The 22,277-nt window shown below is 37.3% G+C and overlaps 1 protein-coding gene across 4 annotated transcripts in view; it reads left to right on the forward strand.

Moving 5' to 3' along the window:
* tlcd4a (TLC domain containing 4a) overlaps positions 1-21,188 on the forward strand; it is a 38,967-nt gene extending 17,779 nt beyond the window's left edge. For all 4 annotated transcript variants that reach the window (XM_072273499.1, XM_072273500.1, XM_072273498.1 and 1 more), the window contains 4 exons: positions 1,282-1,340; positions 4,030-4,124; positions 13,521-13,594; positions 19,043-21,188. In XM_072273499.1, the coding sequence (XP_072129600.1) occupies positions 1,282-1,340; positions 4,030-4,124; positions 13,521-13,594; positions 19,043-19,358 (544 nt within the window). In that variant the 3' untranslated portion in view covers positions 19,359-21,188. The remainder of the gene's footprint in view (positions 1-1,281; positions 1,341-4,029; positions 4,125-13,520; positions 13,595-19,042) is intronic.
* The last annotated feature ends 1,089 nt before the right edge of the window (positions 21,189-22,277 follow it).

Below are 22,277 nucleotides of genomic sequence, written 5' to 3' on the forward strand. Positions count from 1 at the left end.
CTTGCTCTCTTTCGAAGAGAACTATACTATTTTCTACACACTTCTAAATAAGTCCCTGATCCCAAGAGATATTTTTATAAATTTCTTTTTGCATGCAATATGACCTTCATTTTCCTAAAGTGTGCTCAGAACTGCCAATATTGGTCCACTTGTTGTCAAGCCTGTATTTCATAAAGGTTCATCATGCTGTTGTACTCACTGCCACTCTTATAAAGCCTTAAATCCTGTCTGCTTTTCTCAGCTGTATAACAACCTACCAGGGCACTTTTAGTGAACTATGCACATATATCCTTTGATTATTGTTCCCGAATCCTTTTGGAATAGTGCTATCTAATTTATGTAGCTTTTCCTTGTTCTGCCTGAAATGTAATAATTAGAATCTTCAGCAGCCTGCCTATAATCTCCTGAAGTTTATTACTAATCTCTTCACAGTTCATTACAGGTGCAGTTTTTGTTTAATTTCAGCATGAGGCTTATTCACGTTGACTTTTAATAATTAGAACAAATGTTAAGGACCACTTTATTCTTCCAAGTCTTTCAACTTCAAACAAAAATTAGAAATAATTAGTTTTTGCTGAGGAAATGTAAGATTTTAATAATGGCAAAGGACGTTGATTAAGCACAAAATTATTGAGGAAGTTTAGAACAGATGAGGAGGAATTTCTACAGCCAGAGGGTGGTGGATCTGTGGAAGTTATTGCCACAGATGGCTGTGGAAGCCAAGTTATTGGGATATTTAAAGCAGAGATTGATAAATTCTTGATTAGTGAGGGAGTCAAATGTTACTGGAGAAAGACAAGAGAATGACGTTGAGAGGTAGTAAATCAACCATGATGAAATGTAGAATATTCTAGACAGGCCAAATGATCCATGTCTTTTGTCTCAAAATTATAATATGGAGTTAACTTGCACGTGAAATTGATGTAAAAGTTCCATTACATTTGTCATGTGCTACTCTTACCTGTATTCTCCTATTCAATTCTCCTGTCTCCTCCTTTTTCTCAGTTACTGTCCCCTTATAGGAATACAGTTTGTAATTGAAATTGCTGATCTATGATATTTGATGTTTTTGGCAAGCTATGCATCTGCAAAGCCATCGCGGTTGGTCTCAGTATCGGTGCACCTATAGTATCTAGGATGGGTTTCCTGGTTAGTGAGTCTGCTATGATTACTGAACAAACTGCAGACTGTTTTTACTATTTTGACTCAGTATTACAAAGATTTCATGCTGCAAGCAGTAATTATTATTTTTGTTAAATTTCTGCTTCTTGATATTTACAGGGGAGACCCTACACTAGTAAAATTAAACTTGGGTATTGCCACAGGCTACCTAATTTCTGGTGAGTATCCGTTTTAGTAAAGTTCAAAGTAAATTTCTTATCAAAATACTACTACATTTATATCACCATATACAACCCTGAGAATTGTTTTCTTGTGGGCATACTCAGTAAATCCAAAACCATAATAGAATCAGTGAAAGACCACACACAACAGTACAAACAACCAATGTGCAAAAAACTGCAAACTGCAAATACAAAAGAGAACAAAACAAAAATAATACATAAATCTACAGTAAATATCGTGAACATGAGATGAACAGTCCTTGAAAGTGAATCCATAGCTTGTGGGAACAGTTCAATGATGGGACAAGTGAAGTTGAATGAAGTTTTCCCCACTGGTTCAAGAGCCTGATGGTTGAGGGGTAATAACTGTTCCTGAACCTGGTAGTGTATGTCCTATGGCTCTTGTACCACCTTTCTGGTCGTAGCAGCAAGAAGAGAGTATGACCTGGGTGGTGGGGATCGCTGATGATAGATGCCATTTTCCTGCAACAGCACTCCCTGTGGATGTCCTCAATGGTGGGGAAGGCTTTACCTGTGATGGACTGGGCTCTATCCACTACTATTTGTGGGATTTTACCATTCAAAGGGAATTGATGTTTCCATACCCCGCTGTAATGCAGCCAGTCAGTATACTTCCACCGCACATCTGTAGAGGTTTGTCAAAGTATTAGATATCATACTGATTCTTCACAAGCTTTGAGAAAAGCAGAGGCACTGCTGTGCTTTCTTTGTAATTGCACTTGTGTGCTGGGCCCAGAACAGATCTTCTCAAGCGATATCTAACATTGAGGAATTTAAAGTTGCTGACCCTCTCCACCTCTGACCCTCTGGTGAGAATTGGCACGTGGACCTCCGGTTTCATTCCCCTGAAGTTCCTTGGTCTTGCTGATACTGAGTGAGAGGCTGTTGTTGTGGCACCTCTCAGCCAGATTTTCAATCTTTGTCCTATATGCTGATTACTCTTTCAGATTCATGTAGAGTAAAACTAGGAACAAGCTGAGAAATATCTTCTCGCACAGATTTGTAGCAGACATGCATAAATGTTGAAATTATTTGATGTGGGAATGCTGGTTTCATCATAGGCGGCATTGTAGAGTAGCAGTTAGCATAACGATATTACAGCATCAATGGTACAAGTTCAATTCTGCTGCTATCTATATGGAGTTTGTACGTTTTGCCTGTGAAAGTTTTCTCTCACTTTCCGAGGACGTACAGGTTAATAGGTTAATTGGTCACATGGGTGTAATTGGGTAATGTGGGCTCATTATTGAGCCAGGTATGTCTGTTACTGTGTTTTATCTCTCAGTAAATCATCTTTCTGTGTACATAAATAAAGGCCCACTGGAGAAAGAGAGCCTTTTGGGAATGTATCCTGAGAAACAAACCAGAATTTTGTTTGAGTGAGGCTGCTACTTGGAGACTAATCTAAGAACATACAAATGCCACTTTAAATTTGCACTGATCCATCATGCTTGTAGAGGTGAAGGGAGGGAAGAACAGAATCACCTTTCTGTCTTAGTGTCTAACAAAGGACCTGGAGTCTGAAGGGTTATACAACAGCAGAACAGGCCCTTCACCCCAACTCATCCATGCCGACCAAGTTGCCAATCTGAGTTAGTTTCATGTACATGTGTTTAGACCATATTCCTCTAATCCAAAGGTTCCCAACCTTTTTTATGCCATGGACCCTTACCATTAACTGAGGGGTCTGTGGACTCCTGGTTGGGAACCCCTGATCTAATCTTTTCCTTTCAATATAACAGTCTAAATGTATTTTAAATCTAATTGTACCTGCCTCTACTATTTTCTCATTCTGCATAACCATCACTTCTCTTTGGTAAAAATTTGTTGAGCTCCTTTTAAATCTTTTCTTTCTCATCTTAAATCTATGCCCCTAGGTTTTAGAGTTCCATATCTTGGGAGAAAGACTGACCATTGCATCCTAGGATATGAATTGGCCTCTCCTATTTCAGATTTATTGGATCTGCTAGACATTTTCAGTGTCTATCTTCTGTTTTCTTCTTAAGAACACATATGCTTCAGAAAATTAGTCTTTTTTTATAGTTAATAATTCTGTTTTGATTAGATATTTTATATCCATATTTGTGCTTTATTTTTCGATCAATTTTTGAATAGACATTTATGCAACTTTGGAAGAGAACTTTGCTACATTCCAAGAATTCTTTTTGTAATAGCAATCTCCAAATAAGTAGCCAGGGTTATTTTGAATACATTTAAAGTAACCCTGATTACTTATTACTGTTTTGTGAATGGATTTTCTGGTTTGTCCAAGTTTAAAAAGCCAAAACTAGTGAACCCTTGGGTCTCTTTTTCTGAAGGTCCTGTGTGATTAAACATTCTCTGTACTTTACTAAGTGCAGGAGGAACTCAGCAGGTCACACAGCATCTATGAAAATTAATACACAGTCAAGTTTTTGGGCCGAGACACTTCATCAGGGCTGGAAAGAAAGGGGGCAGACACCAGAATAAAATGGTGGGGGAAGGGGAAGGAGGACAAGCTGGAAGGTGATAGGTGGCTTCACTAAGAACAGATTTCAAGGGTGCATTTCAAATGAAGGTTACATTTATGGTTCATGTAACATTTGTTGTAGCTAAATGTGAGTAACTGAATAAACTCTCACCTCACACCTGTTTCTAATGTTATGTTCTGTGTTGCTTTTTCTAGATCTCCTCCTTATTTTGTGGTACTGGAAAGCAATTGGAGACGTTTACTTTATAATCCACCACTTGATCGGGCTGTATGCCTGCTATTATGTACTGGTGAGTGCTGTATTAGACAATAGCAGTATCTGTAGGCAAGAATGGACCAAGAGGAAACAGCAATAGGCTTGTCCTTTAGCCAGGTGGATGTTAGCAGGTAAATTTATAGGATAATATTAAAGGGGCAGATAGTCAGACAGTGTATACATATCTTGCAAACCCTTCAGTAGTTGGATAGACACCTGAAGAGCAGATTATCTGTTGGATGGAAGTGACCAACAACTCTGATAGAGGCAGATGCCAAGCTTTTAAGCTCACCAGTGGGAGGTGGTGCTTTAGCACTGCTGGCCCACCACCTCGAGGGAGTCTTGATCATTAGCGGGCCGAAACTCCTGAAGACAGGTGGCAAATCAACTGATGATCCCACTGGTGATAGCACAGGACAGTTAACATCTTAGTCCACGTGTATTTTGTAACTCTATAGGATAATATTAAGAAAATAAGTAATTGAATAAGTAATAAATGAAATAATAACTTAATGTTCAACATTAAATTACATTTAGTGTGACAGTTCTCTGAGTCTCTATTAGGCTTCTAAAATTACATCATAAACAATAACAGGTGAGCATACTTTACACCGGGGTTCCCAACATTTTTTATGCCGTGGACCAAAGCCATTAAGCAAGGGGTCTGGACACCAGTCTGGGAACCCCTGCTTTAAACTATTGTGATTTGTGTACAGTAAGAACAGGGTAGTTCATACAACCTTCATTTCACAGACTGTTAAATCACTTGTGCGTAACTGTTAAATACAATGAAGACACAAGAGGCTGCAGATGCTAGAGTCTGGAGCAACACATAATCTGCTGGAGGAATTCAGCGTGTCAGCCAGCATTTGTGGATGGGGAGGGGGAGAGGGAAGGAGTAAATAGTGAGGGACAAAGGTTTTAAGTTGCAGAGAAAGTGGAGATGCGGTGAATAGGATAAAGCAAGTCTGTCTGATAGGATATGGCCAGATAAAATCAGTTAATGTTTGCAGGTAATGGATAAGTATACTTTGTCTGTGTTAGGTGTTGCTAATAACAGGACTTGTGGGACATGTCAGCAAATTGGACACAGAGAGAGCAAAACTGAACCAATGACTAGCAGCAGTTTTGTTACATACTGTAGTGTGCCAACTTGACAAATATATGCCAGTAAAGTTCAGTTTCAAAAGTTGCATTAGACAGCTTTGGCCCAAGCATAGGTAAGAGCAGAATTCCAGAGGTTAAGGGGAAATGCCTGCTCTTGTATTGGAGTGTAATTCTTAGAAGCTGCAAACCTTCCTTAGCACAGTGATCAAGGTGCCAACAGCCTTTTAACTTTTTCCCTTTCCTCCCAGCAAAGATCAGAAATTAGGACAGTCTGATTATACAGAAGTTTTCATATTGCCTTGAAACTGCCCAAATGCACTGATTTTAAAACTTGGTATGCTGAAATTTAAGTAGTTGTACTGAAATGTTTTAAATAGCTGAGGAATGGCAGATTCATCTTTTAAAATGTCATGCCGTATTAGAAATGGGCGAAGTCACTTTGGCTTCAGGCCTGCCTCTGGCTGTACACTTATGGTCCAAAGATTCAGGGGATTTGCATACTGGGTTAGATGATTTCTCTACTGTATTTTTGCATGCAGTATTTGTTTGTAATAGGGACATTCTTCTTCCATCTTTAACTATTGTAACAATTCTTACTCGTACACTTCTCTTCTTGCTTCTAAGTATTTAACTTTGCTTGTACTATCATCTTTAATAAAACATGCTTCCTACTGTTATCCCTGAGTTGTGTTGTCATAATTTTGTTTTTTGTTGTGCTATTCCTTGAAATTTGTCTCATGTCAGGATGTGGTTCCATGAGTAGGCCAGGACTAGGTATATTTTTTTGTTAAAGCTATAATCGAAAGCGTTATTCAGTAGGGGTTCATCTGCATTTTTCCAAGGACCGCATTTCCAGTGTCATTTTATCCTCTCAACTGGAGCCCTGAATGCTAATATTGTGTTTACTTGGCACAGTCCCACACTGATGGAGGTACCCTGAGACACCCTGAGTTGATAGGCTGGTCCTGGACTTATTTCGTAATTTACTGGCATAATTTACATATTACTATTTAACTATTTATGGTTCTATTACTATTTATTATTTATGGTGCAACTGTAACAAAAAACAATTACCCCTGGGATCAGTAAAGTATGACTATGACTAATAAGTCAAAGAGGGTCTTGTTTTTGAGATTTTTTGTCGTAATGGTTTGACACCTTTAAATGAGAATATTAGCACAGAGGATCGATTGAAGTAGCATCGCAATTAGTGCATCACTGTACAGCTTGGGTTGTTCCATAGTTCAGAGTTCAATTCAACACCCTCTTTAATGGAGTTTGTACATTCTCCCCATGAGTGTGTGGGTTTCCTCTCACAGTCCAAAGATCTACTGTTAATTGGTCATTGTAAATTGTCCTGTGATTAGGCTATGGTTAAATAGGTGGATTGTTAAGGGCCTGTTCAGTGCTGTGTCTCTAAATAAATAAAACGATATTTTCCAAAGCTGACATTTTTGATGCACAAATACTTATGCATACTTTATCACTTATGCATAACCAAAGTACTGCCTTGAATGGAACCCACACTAGCAAACTAGTAATACCTCACTACCACATTATAGTGTGAATAAAAACTCATCAATAAATTACTGTCCTAATTTTGGCATTATTGTTGTCTAATTGAAAGTTCTAAATACTGCTACTCTTAAACTTGTTGCCATCGGTGTTTGCAAACCCATTGTATCCCAGGCATCTGCGTTTTAAATTATGAACCCATAACTGTGGGGAAAAATGTGGCTACACAGATGCTGAAAGGATTTCTGCAACAAATAAAAAGATAAATAGATTTTACAGTTCTTGTTGGCAACAGCAGTGCAGTTTGCTGACAGGTATATTGCAATTAGACCTGCTGACATGAATCCGTATATTGTACCTTTGACATCATGATAAGACGGAGGCCAAATTTGCTTTTTTTTGAAGAAAAAAGTCATTCATTTTGTTAATAAAGAAAATTATCCACTGTTCAATTTGACTTGTGATGCAGCATATTTTAACTGTATGTACTGATATTCAAAAGTGCCCTTACAGATGATTTTCCTGCTGTTAGTAAACTCAAAACATTTGAAACAATGTGCAAAGTATACGTTTCTTTTTATTTAAAATATTTCTAATAGTAGTTCGTAAAGCAACACTGAGTGCTGAAAATCCTAAATGAACTGAAAACAGTCTTTTATAATAAAAGTGTGTCGTTTTATGTAATCAACATGAAGGAGCAACAACATGTTTTAAATTAATTCTTTTTGAGCACATGCTACTTGGATAAGAAATCCCGACAATTTTGCTTCTTTTTTTTTTATTTTACAAGCTATTAATGATTCCACTAGAAGAATGGCCAATTTGCACAAAATTATTTGAGTTTGTTTTTTGACTAAAATGACCCCACTTATTATGTTCTAAATGATCTAATGGGAATTACTGTTACTTTTGTATTTACAATGGAGATTGGTAAATGCTTTTCTGTAACATCTTGAAAGCATGCTCCCCTTCCTATATGTTGCTAGTGTGAATGGGTAGAGGCAAAAGTGGTCATAAGTGAAACTTTAAAGTTCAAAGTAAATATATTATCAAAGCACATGTGTCACCATATACAACCCTGTGAATAATTTTCTTGCAGGCATAAATCTAATAACCATGATAGAATTATTGAAAGACCTCACCAACATGGCGGACAACCAGTGTACAAAAGACAACAAATTGTACAAATATATTAAGAAAGAAATAATAAATAAATAAATAAATAGACAAGCAATGAATTTTGAGAACAAGAGATAGTCCACAGGTTGTGGGAATAGTTCAGTGATGGGGCAAGTGAAGTTATCCCCTCTGCTCCAGGAGCCTGATGGTTGAGGGGTAATAACTTCCTGAACCAGGTGGTGTGAGTCCTGAAGCTCCTGTACCACCTTCCTGATGGCAGCAGCGAGAAGAGAGCATGTTGGGGGGGTTTCTGATAATGGATGATGCTCCATGTAGATGTGCTCAATGGTGAGGAGGGCTTTACCTGTGATGGACTGGGCTATATCCACTACTTTTTGTATTTTGTGTTCACCTGTACTGTCACTGATTCTAGGTTACCAGAAAAGGTTTCTGTTTTCCTTTATTGTCTGTTTAAATATGTAGTGTGCACATAACATTCTCAACTTTGACTTTAGGTGCACGAGTGTATTGCTTTTCTGCTAGCTGATGTATCTCTAATACTTTCCCTCTAATACATCTTAACTTTATTCTGACTATCCTTACCAAACTGAAAATGCAAAATTACAAAATGATGAAGTCAATTGATCTAGTGAGCTTCTGTACTTCCTTGCCTGCATTTAGATACTATTGCTGTTTATAGAACAATTATATTGTCTAATACTAAAATGGACTTACCAGAATATAATGGTACTAGTATACAATGCTTCAACCTTGGTTGTGAATCTTTTTCTTTGATTTTATTTATGAATACTTGCACCTATAACACAGTAAGTAAACTTTTAATTATACATAATAGGCATCTGCAAGATTACTACTTTTCCTCACAGGTGTAAAAGTGCATTTGTTGTAAACAATTATGTTTATTTTATATTTGCTAGGGTGTAAGGAGTGGCAGGAATCAAAAAAAGTGTGTCAGGTACTGCAAATTACATAAGTGTGCATCTTACTCATTTTGTCATTATTTTGTTTCAAGTCATCCTTCTGCACAACTTCTAGCTCATGGGTGTTGAAATGTGCTTCTCATAATTTAATCCTATACTGTTGCCTTCGCCCTCTCTGTTACAATATGACGAAGATAAAGCTGTATGTGAATTGAAACCTGTTCTGTGCCACTGCATAAGGTCCTAGAATCATTGCTCTGAGTGTCAAGCATCTAGTTATACTTGTTCCATTTAGTTAAATACTTGTTCCATATGTTGGAAATTCAAATGTTTGCCTAGGTCATCAAATGTTGTGACTTGTTCTATCGCCACCACTCCCTCAGTTTTGTCTTCAAGATTTCAGATGGTCTGCCTCTTACCTTAAATCTGTCCTCTGGTTTTATTCAAATGATCTGGGACATTCAATATTTGCCAGTGAAAACTGAAATCCTGCCCCAGGCTCCCTGGTGAAAGGCATCTGGGAATTCATTGGCTTGAGGCTGTGTAGCAGATATTAATATTTCAGGTAATCCTCCTTTAGCTTCAGAAGCATGAGGGTATAGTATGAATGAATATCTTTGAACTGGACTCTTGGATTGAGGCTCAACAAAGGATCAATATGATTTTTACTTAAAAAATATGAATTACTTTCAAAGCTTTAAAGATATACCTGCCAGAATCAGGCACAATAGGTTTGCCTTCACCTATTGTGACACATCGTCATCTGTAGATTGTAACTTCAGTATGAAACTATCCGCTCTTTTGAAATGATGGACATAGGAATGTTGAGTTATGCTGAGTTCCCTATAGTCATGCTCCAAGCAGATAGAAAACTTATCAAAGGCATTTAAATTGATTTTAAATGTCTTAGAGGCATTTGAAAATTACTCAATGATTTAAATAATTTAAATATTAGAAATAAAAATTAAATGATAGAATACTAGCATATTCAAAGCATTAAAGTTAAACAAGTAAGAGGTCAACCCTTGCCTTTTCCCCCAGGTTAGTGATTCATTCAGATGAATGGAGTTTTTATTCGTATGTCAATCCTTCTTAACGTAAAGCTAAGAGCTCCATGCAGTTCATCTGTGTAGCTGCAGATGGACTGCATGCTTATTTAATGTGGCACAAACTATACTGAAACAAAATTAAATCTAATTTCTGTTGTTAATAGTGGTGATCACAAGGTTGGCACTGTGCCCCGGCATTTTGGGTGATGGAGAAAAGGGATAGATCACGGCAAATTAATTCCCTTCTGTTTAAATACAGGTGGTTGTTAAGAACCAGATACGATGATTTGGGGATAAGAGGCACGGTGTAGAGGAGGAATTTTCAACTTAAGAGGGATGGAGGGGGAAGTGACTTGAAGGTTTGTGAGAAGAATGGAATGGTAAAATATTTGACATTTAACCAAATACTGCAGTTGGACTATTCTTAAGTATTTAGGAATAAGTGTGTTCTCCTTAACCTGCTGTTTCCCACTTGACTAGTGGAGTATTGTCCAGATATTATCACTGACATGTGTCATGAAATTTGCTAACTTAGCAGCAGTAGAACAATGCAATACGTGATAATATAGAAGGGGAAAAAATAAGGAAATCATTAACAGTATATATGTATATTAAATAGTTAGATTAAAATAGTACGAAACAGAAATAATATATTTTTTAAAAAAGCAGTGTTCATGGGTTCAATGTTCATTCAGAAATTGGATGGCAGAGGGGAAGAAGCTATTCCTGAACTGCTAAGTGTTTGCCACTCAGTCAAATTCAAAGTAAAATTTATTATCAAATTACGTATATGATACCTATGCTACCTTGAGATTCATTTTTTGCAGGCATTTACAGAAAATTAAATGCTTTAGAATTTATGAAAAACTACACAAACTGAAAAGCAACTGTTGTGCAAAGGAAGACAAATTATGCAAATTAAAAAAACAGATATTGAAAAAGAATACTGAAAAATAATTTGACAATTATTTCAAGAAATATGCGGTAATAGGAAAAATATGAAGCTGTTAGAAGAACAGGGTGGTAAGGTTTGAGAAATGTGGAGTTTTCAAAGGCTTATATAGCTAAAGGAGGTCAGAAAGGATAGGAACAAAAAATATTGAGTCACAGAGAAGGGTAAGGAGACTGGGCCCTTAAACCCATCAAGGTACCACTGACCATCAAACATCCATTTAAGATAATCCTATATTAACAGGAAGACAGAGTAGGGTAGCTAGTAGAGCTACTGCTTCACCATACCAGAGACCCAGGTTCAATCCTGACCTTGAGTGTGATCTCTGCAGCATAACACATTCTCCCTGTGGCCGTGTGGGCTTCCTCTGGTTGCTCCAGTTTAATTACTGCTGAGTATGTAGGTGAGAGAATCGGGGGGTATCACGATGTCAGAGAATTTTAAAAGGAGCTAGAGAACAGTAGGGCAAATGCGAATTAGTGCAGGATTGCAGCAGAGTTTTGGATAAACTGGTGTCTAAGTAGGATAGCTGAGAGGACATACAAGTATTTGAGTCAATAGGCAATGGGAACATGTTTGAGGATTTCAGTAGCTGACATTGGGGCAGGGATAGGTAATGAGACAGATGAAGCCAGAGTCTCTTGGTGATAGGCGGTTTGGAAGCAAAAGTTTGCTTGGGTCAAATAGAACACCAGAGCTGCAAAAAAAAACCTGTTAGCATGACAGTGCCAAATGGAGGGCGATGGAATCTGTCACCAAACAATGCAGTTTTTCTCAATTATGGCTTTGTTACCTTGCATGTTCAATTGGGAAACATTTCTGCTCACCCAGGACTGGATGTCAGATGAGGAGCTCCCTAAGATGCTGGTCATACAGAAGTTGAGAAGATTAGTCTTAAGGTGGAGATAGGTCTTATCAACATAGATGAGGAATCAGATTGATCTCATTATATTGCACATTTTGAACAATTTGTTTTAGATACTTTTAAAATAGATGTTTCTATTCTTTTGCTGAAGATATGTCATTTTTGTCTTTGTTAGTAACCTACTATGTTTGAACATTTATTTTGCCTGAATGAAAATAAGGAATATATGTGATAGGGTATGGTCAGAGTTTCTATAGGGATACACTGTAGGTGAAGTAATCTAGTTCTTTTTAAGCAAAGGAGGCCAATTGGAGAGATTGAACATGGACAAAAGAATATAAAAGTTGCAAAATGCAGAGCGGTAGGAAATGTCCAGCAGAACAGGATGTTCTCGTAGAGAGAGGAAAAATTGAGACAATGTTACATACAAAAGAATTAACTAATTCTAATATTGAGAAAGTAAACTAAATGTTGATATTATTGAGTTCAGTATTATGTTTTCCCACCTTACATAGAGGTCTGTATAACAGTGTTAATTAGAGCAGAGATAGATGCATGTGACATGAAGAAGGCTGGTCCTCTGGATTGAATGCAGGTGCTCTGCAAAGTGGTTGGTTACCAATCTGCATTTAGTTGCTTCATTGTAGAGACCGTATTGTAGACTGCAAATCCAGTACTCTAGACTGGAAGAAGTGCAAGTGAAACACAATTTCGGTTCCTTGATATGAAAGGAAGACATAAAAGGCACAGGCCCTTTATTTTCTGTGGTGATCTGGAAAAGTGCCTGGACAAAGGGAGTGATTGCTGTAAAGGGAAAAATAGATTAGGGAGTTGCAAAGAGGATGGTGCCTTTGGAATGCCGAAAGGGGAGGGGAGTGGAAAATGTCTGGTGAAGGGATCTCATTGAAGCCAGTGGAAATTGCGTAGAGCATTACTATGATATGGTGAGTTTTTCTTACCGCAGTTAGTTCTTGTTAAAGGTTTGAGATCACATTGTGAAATGTACTTTACAATGTGGGTCACTGGCTGTTCACTAGCTTTTGGCTTCAACAGATATCTCATGCTACAACTCCCAGTAAGTGTAAGGGTCAAGTTTTGCTGTAATTTGTTTGCTGCTGATTCACTTGATAAAGTCTCCAATTAGATCAAACATTTTGTTTCTTTAGTGCATTTACAGAATAATGCTTAATATTTTCATCAAGAGGTTCGTGCATTTCAGCTGTTCTGTCCCTCTGTTCATACTAAGTATTAAATTCATCTCTCTCTTATTCTATTTCCACACTATTGTATTATATAAAAGTTAATCCTCTGGTATGGATGAAATTATATTACCATCTTCCACCAAATGAAGTAGCTTTCTGTTTATGTGTAATATTTTCTGCATTTACAAAGGTTTTATAAAGTTTATAAAGGTTTTTGATGAAAAATATATCTGGGGAAAAAATTAGAGTTCCGCTTTCCACGAATAACACCAGAATTATACATAGGCAAGTCATTGTAAGAGCATGAGTCAGTATACTGTGTAAGAGTGGCTGGTCAGAGCATGCAAGTAAAGTAACACAAGCAGTAAAATTTACTTCTGTAACAAAAATTACATACAAGGCTTTGTTTTTCAGTGATCACATTTGGGCTGTGTTATATTTAACTAACTACTTTTTCCTTTGTTCTGGTTTACAGTTCATTCAAGATATCAACAATGTAACATGTTTATTGTTCTACTTGCAACATATGTTAACATTGTGATTTTTAATTATTTATGGAATATAATTGATGGAAGGACATTTAACAATTTTAGTTTTCCAGCCAGAGATACTTTTAATAATCTAATTGTTTAATCATATGTATTATAGATAAACTTTGAATTTTTAACTTGCTGTTTTAGGTTGATGGAATGCTGCCTTATTTTGCTAACTTTCGTCTGATTGCAGAGTTGTCAACTCCTTTTGTTAACCAGCGGTAGGTATACTAGTACTTATAAATAAAATGACACTCATATTTGTAATGCTTTATTGTACAAAAAAATAAACAGTTGTATTTTGTTTCTAGTTGCAAAATCCTAGAAAGGTCTTTAATAGTTCATATGTGAGTCTTGCTTAAGATCAGATGTGAACAACTTGATGCAAGGAAGAACTTATTCAGTAATCCATGAAGCAAAACAAGTTGCTGAATGATTTACAGTACATCCTTCTGCTTCAGGTTAATGAAATCTTGTGTGTTTTAAGAAATTGCATTTTCATCTAAACTGAACTAATTTCACCATAGAAAGTTGCAAGTTCTATTGAATAAATTATTTTGTGTTCCTTCAGTGCAAATCAATCCCCCCAAAAAGAACAATTTAACATTCCTTAAGACAGTTTTTGTTAGATTTTGATTTTAAATATCTTTTTGTCTTTCCTGTCTTTCAATCCATTTTTCCCCTTTGTAATTGATATGACGTCAGTACATCACGTTTCCCTTTTCTGAACACGAGAAAGCATGATGTACTGACAGTTTGGTGGTGGTGTTAATCCTGTTTTACAGGAAAATCTATTTGCAACTTCAGCAACCAATGTGACAATAGTGCTGAAGGCTGAGAGGAAATAAGTCAACAAAAGAGGCATTCACTGGAAAACCTGGGCAAATATCATTTAAAATCTGCTCATTTTGTTATTGAATTTATTTTTAAAAATAGGATATTTTCAATAGAATGAATTTCAAACGTCATCACTGATTTAATATTTTATACTTATTAGGATCTGGGTACCTTTTTTTCCCCAAGATATTTGTGTGGTAGTTTGTAATTATTTTATCTTCGATGTTATGTGTTGCCCTCTTTTTCTGTTTTTGACTTTCTTGTTATTTCTTTCAACAGTATCAGATTGTGCATACCTGTATGTTCGAAAATAATAGAAAATGCTCAATACAGGTCAAGCAGCATTCGTGGAAAGAGGTGCAGAGTTACTATTTTAGATTAAAGAATGGGAAAAAGTTACGATGAAGGGATTTTGACTTAAAGCATGAACTCAGTGGCTCTTCCATGGAAGCTGTGTGACCTGATGAGTGTTTACAGCAACTGCATTTTTTTCTTTTAACTGTTGTACAATTTGTGTGTCTGGTTTATGTGAAAACTGACCAAGATGTCTCTTTGGTGATGCTCCAAATGCATATGGGGTGGCTTTGCCAAGCACCGCCCTCATGTTCAAAGTTCAAATTAAATTTATTTTCAAAGTATGTATATGTTACTGTATACTACTTTGAGATTCATTTTCTTGCAGGCATTTATAGGAGATAAAGAAATACAATAGAATTTAATGAAAAGCTGTATATAAACATACTGACAAACACCAATGGGCAAATAAAAATAATACTGAGTGCACGTGGAGTCATAATCAGAGTTGTATAGTACAGAGTTGTATGTGCTGACGTTGGAGAGGGTACATAGAAGATTCACTAGAATGATTCCGGGAATGAGAGGGTTAACATATGAGGAACGTTTGTCCGCTCTTGGACTGTATTCCTTGGAGTTTAGAAGAATGAGGGGAGACCTCATAGAAACATTTCGAATGTTGAAAGGCATGGACAGAGTGGATGTGGCAAAGTTGTCTCCCATGATGGGGGAGTCTAGTACGAGAGGGCATGACTTAAGGATTGAAGGGCGCCCATTCAGAACAGAAATGCGAAGAAATTTTTTTTAGTCAGTGGGTGGTGAACCTATGGAATTTGTTGCCACGGGCAGCAGTGGAGGCCAAGTCATTGGGTGTATTTAAGGCAGAGATTGATAGATATCTGAGTAGCCAGGGCATCAAAGGTTATGGTGAGAAGGCGGGGGAGTGGGACTAAATGGGAGAATGGATCAGCTCATGATAAAATGGCGGAGCAGACTTGATGGGCCGAATGGCGGACTTCTGCTCCTTTGTCTTATGGAACAGGCCTACCAGCCCAACTTGTCCTTACTGACTGAGATGCCTGCCCAAGCTGGTCCCGCATGGTTGTAGACTCGCTACCTGGGAAACAAACTATGACTATCTAACTATTTAATACCGTGGACTACACAGCTGCTACCGTGGACTACACAGCTGCCATGGAACAGCAATGAGGATGGGAATTAAAATGGTTGGCCACCGGGAAATTCTGCTGTATTTGTGGATGGAGTGGAGATGATTGACAAAGTGGTCTCCTAATCTATGTTGGGTCTCACCAATACAAAGGAGGCTGCATCGGGAGCAGCAGATAGAGTAGACAATCCCAACAGATTTGCAGGTGAAGTGTTTGGGGCCCTGAATGGAGGAGGTGAATGGGCAGATGTAGCATTTGGCCACTTGCATATTTAAGTGCCAGGAGGGGGATATGTAGAAAATGGAGGAAGTGCAGGTGAGGGTAGCGTCAATGGTTGAGGAAGGTAAACCCTGTTTTTTAAAGAAGGAGGATATCTCTGGGTGAAAAAGTTGTTGCGAAATGGTATTCGTATCAAAATTCAAAGTCATTTTGTTATCAAAAACATATTGTACCTCAAGATTCATTTTCTTGCAGGCTGTTTACTGGAAAATAATGAAATACGATAGGATTTATGAAAAAACACAACAGAGACTTGACAACTAATGCAAAAAGGAAAACAAGTTGTGCAAATTATAGAAAAAAATACTGATAACATGAGTTGTAGAGTCTTTGAAAGTGCATCTGTAGGTTGTTGTGTCGGTGCTGATGTCTTGGAAAGAAAAGCCTCATCCTGGGAGCAGATGTAGTGGAGAGGAAGATGTATGGGAAGAGGTATAGGCAAGATGAATTCCTACACCACTAGGTTCAGGAACAGGTAATACCATACAACCCTCTGGCTCCTGAACCTGAATGGATATCTTCATTTCCTGCTCGGAACTGATTCTACAATCTACAGACTCACTTTCAAGGTCTCGTTATAACTTGTTCTCAGTATTATTTTTATTTAGAGTTTGTCTTTTGTGGATTGGTTGTCAGCCTTTGTTTATATATAGTTTTCTGTTATTAGTGTACAGTCATCAGGTTCCTGAACCAGCATGCATAACTTCACTCACCTCAACACTGAACTGACTTGACAGCCTTCAAGGACTCCATGACTCATGTTATCAGTATTATTTTTTTTGTATAATTTGCATGTTTTGTCTTCCCTTTTACATTGGTTGTTTGTCAGTCTTTGTTATGTGTAGTTTTTCATAAATCCTATTGCATTTCATTATTTTCCTGTAAACAGCCTGCAAGAAAATGAATCTTAAGGTAGTCTATGATGACATTCACTTTCTTTGTTAACAAAATTACTTTGAACTTTGATATGAATACTATTTCACCACAGCTTTTGCCTGACTTTCAACATCAGTTCTCACACAATTAATACCCTTAGGTAGCAATTGACTAGCAATGTAATTGGATCAGAGAGTGGATGAGATTGGAGGGATAGTCTTAATAATTTATCATGAAACTCCCCCTTATGAGGCTAAAGACAGGAATTTGGTGGATTGTTTGCCATTTGCCTGATTTGCTGTAGCTGCCTATAGCAAATATAGGTTAAAACCTAAATAGGTTATTTAGGTTGTGAGTGCCCTTTCTCCTGCTCTCTGTATTGACTCATTTTACCACTGCAGAATGCACAACAGCAACTCTCCAAGCTTCTCAGACTTACAGCATTCTTCTATCAAAAAGAATAAGAGTTGGACTGCATTGCGTCCTGCAGTTCTCTGCCAAATGCCTCTGTAAAAATGCCATTATCAAGAATACCAGAGCCATTTCAGAAGGGCCATCACTGCTTAATCATGTCTTTAATACGCTTTGAAAGTGTGATGTTTTATTCAAGCAAGTGAAAAGTGTGTGACTGTTGGACTGTGACAAACTGAGAACTTGACCTTACAATGCTTGTATATCTAAATACTACGAGCCTGCTTTCTTAGTGCCAATATGGCTAGGTAGCAAATTAGTTAATGTGTAAACCCACCAGTCTTGTAGTTAAGATAAATATTCCAATTTGAAGCAAAAATTAGAACAGCGATTTTAAAACTAAATTTGCACTGTTCAAGTTCAACCTGCAAATGATTAAGTGTGACAGACTTAATGTGACTGAACCAAGATAGGGTCAATGACCTTCCTTGTCTATAAACAATCATTGCATTAATTTAATTATATCCCCAATGCCCTAATGGTTGTCATCAAAACTGAATGTCAAAATTGACTTTTCTGTCATCTGTTTAAACAAAAAGTGCACTAACCAATTCACTGGAGATAAATACAGGTAATTACACTATTTGATTACCTGGTTTTTCTTTGTGTTGGTATGGATGATGGAGAAAACTCAGATTTTTGATTCAAATTCCTTGATGTTAAGAAACAGGGTCTTTTCATATAAAGCTCTATAGCTTTGTGGAAAGGGAACAAAAGACTCACAGGAAATTTTGATGTCATCCTGTTGGGCATCTGGAAGATTGTGGCAAAGTTTGTGCAAAATCTTCTGCCTCCATTCATACTAGCTGTTCTAGTTTGATTTGCATTGCTTATAAAGCTGTATGTGTTGCCAGGAATTATGGTTTCCACACAGATAATCTTTATTGCAGGAAAATATGCAGAAATGCTATTAGACAGCTCTCTACAGATATATCTGTAGAATTTATTTTTTTATTTTAATTCTTTAGTCCTGAATACACTCAGTGGCCACTTTATTAGGAACAGGTTGGAACTCACTGTGATCTTCTGCTGTAGCCCATCCACTCCAAATTTGATATGTAGTGCATTCAGAGATGCTCTTCCGAACACCACTGTTGGAAACGCATGGTTAATTGATTTACTGCTGTCTTCCTGTCAGTTTGAACCAGTCTGGCCATTCATCTCTGACCTCTCTCATTAACAAGGCATTTAGGCCCACAGAACAGGATGCTTTTCTGTTTTTTGCACCATTCTCTGTAAACTCTACAGATTGTTGTGTGTGAAAATATCCAGGAGACCAGCAGTTTCTGAGATACTCAAACCGCTTTGTCTGGCACCAACTATGGTCTATGTTCTATGGTCAAAGTTACCTAGATCACATTTCTTCCCTGTTCTGGTGTTTGACCTGAACAACAACTGAACCTCTTGACCATGTCTGCATGTTTTTATGCATTGAGTTACTATCTCATGATTAGCTGATTAGATATTCGCATTAAATATACCTAATAAAGTGGCCACTGATTGTATACTCAGTTTTGCATGAATATTGCCCCTTTAATGAACTTCTAACTATTGCAATTGGGAAGAGAGAGTGTGACGTAAACATGTGATCTGGACCACAGTTACATTTGGTCGTCGAATATGCTGTCAATTTGTAAGTTTACGGTGGAATTTCCCCATGATGATGATGGTGCAAAATCATAAATTGTATTTTCATTGTATGTTAAATTCAAAGTGTTTCTTATTATTGTGTTTGCTTTTCAGGTGGTTTTTTGAAGCATTATGTTACCCAAAAACGTCCAAACCAAATATTATTAATGGGCTTCTGATGGCAGTGATATTCTTCCTGGTGAGAATTGCTGTTATGCCCCCCTACTATAACAAAATGATTTCCGCATTCGGAACAGAGGCCTTTGACAAACTTGGACTAAAAGCACAACTTTCTTGGATCATTTCTAGTATTGGCTTAGATGTTATGAATGTAATGTGGATGTATAAAATTGGAAAAGGATGCCACAAAGTTTTGCTTGCCTGCAGGAAGGATAAAGCAGATATCCAAGAAAATGGAAAACAGCGATAGAGACTCCCTTTTAACTGTGTCATCTTCATTTTTTTTATATAAGGTACTTGCAGTTGGGATTCTGTACACATAGCCAAAAATGTACTGTTTCAAAGTAATGTACAGCAATACAGGTGTCCATTGCATCTTAGAACTTAAGCTCATAACATTAATGACCATCCAGAGGTTACGTAAGCAAACTGCATATTCACTGAATGATTGATCATTTTTCTTTTGAACCAAAGAGTAAATGGAGGCATTTGAGCTACATCCAAGTTACATCCTACTCTGCGAGATCTGTGTAAAGGCACGCTTTTAGGTTTGCACTGTTTATTTTGGAAAGCTTTGTGATGCTCGGAATGTTATTAGCCAATTGTATGCCCTTATTGGAATCTTTTCTTGCCAAGTTACAATTTTTTTTTGAAACTTGCAAATGACAGCCTTGAGGATACTCAAACCAACCACCTCCAACAACACTCTTCATCTCTGGAAACCTGCTAAAGAATGACTTGCATTTACATTGTGCCTTCAGTCTAGAAAAGAAAGTCACAAGATGCTTTCCCCATTCTTGGGGAATTTACTCCCTGCAGGCTGGGAGGATCAAATTTGTCTATATACATGCAGGAATGAAACTGTTTAATATTTTTAAATCTGCATTTCACTGTCTAATTTCAGGAAGTTTTATCATGAGAAGTCAAAGTTGATCTGCTGGTGATCGGAACATTGTGCACAAGATTGTTGGTTATTTTAGGAGTAATTAATAACTGTGCATTATAATATATACTATAACACACACAAATATTTACATGTTGAACCTCAAAGCTGTTAGTTCTACATATTCATAAAAGTTATAACCACAAATACATAATTTTAAAAATTAGTTTTGCAAAGTATTTACTGGTACTGCAGTACCATTTGTTTCTTGTTTAGAGTGTTATTTTGGTTGAATATACATTTAGGCAAGAATTGTAGATTTTAACATATTAAATTTGGTTTCTTTTAAGAACAACACATAGACATTAAAACCTTTGTTTACATGTGCGATAGTTGAGGCTATATTAAGTGTGCCTTGAATGTAGCAATAACATCTAATCCAGAGTCTGCTAGGACTTGTTATTAAGCCTGTCAATCTCACATTTTAATACTGACAAAAGCTCCTAAATCATGACCTCAATGCCCTACACATATTGGCATTTCTATGTTTGCAATACAGGATTGATACAAAGATTTGCTCCACTTCGATTCTTCTCCACTGTGGAGGCTAATTTGAAGCTGTATGTTTATGAACTCTACACATGGTAGAGTCATGTTTGCATTATTAGTTAACATAAGCATGAAGGTGAACAGCTGATGCCAAAAATCCTAATTTGTAAACAGTTATGCCAAGCAACACCCTTTTGTACTTTGTTTCATGAACAATTATTATTTTTTTTAACTTATTGAAATTCAGGTGGGAATAACCACTTCTGGCCCTTTGAGTCACACCATCCTGCAATCCCCAGATTTTAATCTGAGCCTACTCAAGGGACACTTTACCTGCCAATCAGTACGTCATTTGACTGTGGGAGGAAACCAGGGCACCTGGAGGAACCCCATGCGGTCACGGGGAGAACGTACAAACTCCTTAAAGGCAGTGGCAGGAATTGACTCCAGGTCGCCTGCACTATAAAACATTTTTACAGGGATTCTGTGAGGGAAGTAAGATAAATGACAGTGAACTTAGTTTTGATTGCACAGTAACAGGTAGTGAAGCTGCTGCTCAACTCTAGTGACCCGGGTGAAATCCTGGTCTCTGATGCTGTCCATATGTGGGTTTCCTCCAAAAATATGTGGGTTGGTTGGTTAAGCAACACACGTAAAAGTTGCTGGTGAACGCAGCAGGCCAGGCAGCATCTCTAGGAAGAGGTGCAGTCGATGTACTGGGCTGAGACGAAGGGTCGTCTTCCTCTTCCTAGAGATGCTGCCTGGCCTGCTACGTTCACCAGCAACTTTTATGTGTGTTGCTTGAAATTCCAGCACCTGCAGATTTCCTCGTGTTTGGGTTGGTCGGTTAATTGATCACTAGAAATGGTCCCTTGAGTGGAGGTGACCGGCAGAATGTGGGGAGAGTAAAATGAATGCTGGTAAGAAGGGAGCTTGATGATTGGTGTGTTCTCAGTGGGACAAGGGGCCTGTTTCCTGTATCTCTCTTTGCCACATTATTTTCACATTCACCAGGATAAAAAAGAATGAGTACACTGAACCTCAATGGGCAGCTAAGAATGCATTTATCCTAAGTGAAATCAGATAGGTAATGGCCACTTTTTTATTTTTATATTTAAATATATGTATATTATATTTCCCTACTCAGTAAGGTCACATGATACACCTGAAAACTAACTAGAATCAGAATGGTACAGGGTAGTTGCTCATCACATAGTTCTCTTAAGTTATGCTAAAACACACTTGTTAGATCCATTATCAGTCTACTGTTCAGATGCACCAAGTTTTCTTTAGCACTGTCATGATATGTTAAACAAACTGCAGAGACGTGCATCATTAAACTTTTAAAAAGATTTATTTTAGTTTATCAAACCTTAATTTATTTTGTATATTTTTCCTACACATCAAGTTATTGCCTGTGTCATTGTATATCTGATTTTTAAGATCATTTTTCACCATATCATATATGCTAGTTGGAGAGGTGACCTACCTTGTTTATTATTACTAGAGTATTGTTTTACATTCCTTTCATCAATAGCAATACTACCTTTTCTCTTCTGGTAAATCAAGGAATACAAAAGAGTCACAATTTATATGAAAGAACTATAAGCTTGTATTGGAATTTGATTGTATATTGCAAAGTTAAAGAACGCCTCACCAGTCTGAGGGTACAGTTTATCTGTTGCATTTTAAAGCTATTGTTCCACATCTGTATTACCCAGCCAGCCAATGTTGAAG

This window comes from Mobula birostris, chromosome 12 (assembly GCF_030028105.1).
Source record: "Mobula birostris isolate sMobBir1 chromosome 12, sMobBir1.hap1, whole genome shotgun sequence".
Classification (NCBI taxonomy): domain Eukaryota; kingdom Metazoa; phylum Chordata; class Chondrichthyes; order Myliobatiformes; family Myliobatidae; genus Mobula; species Mobula birostris.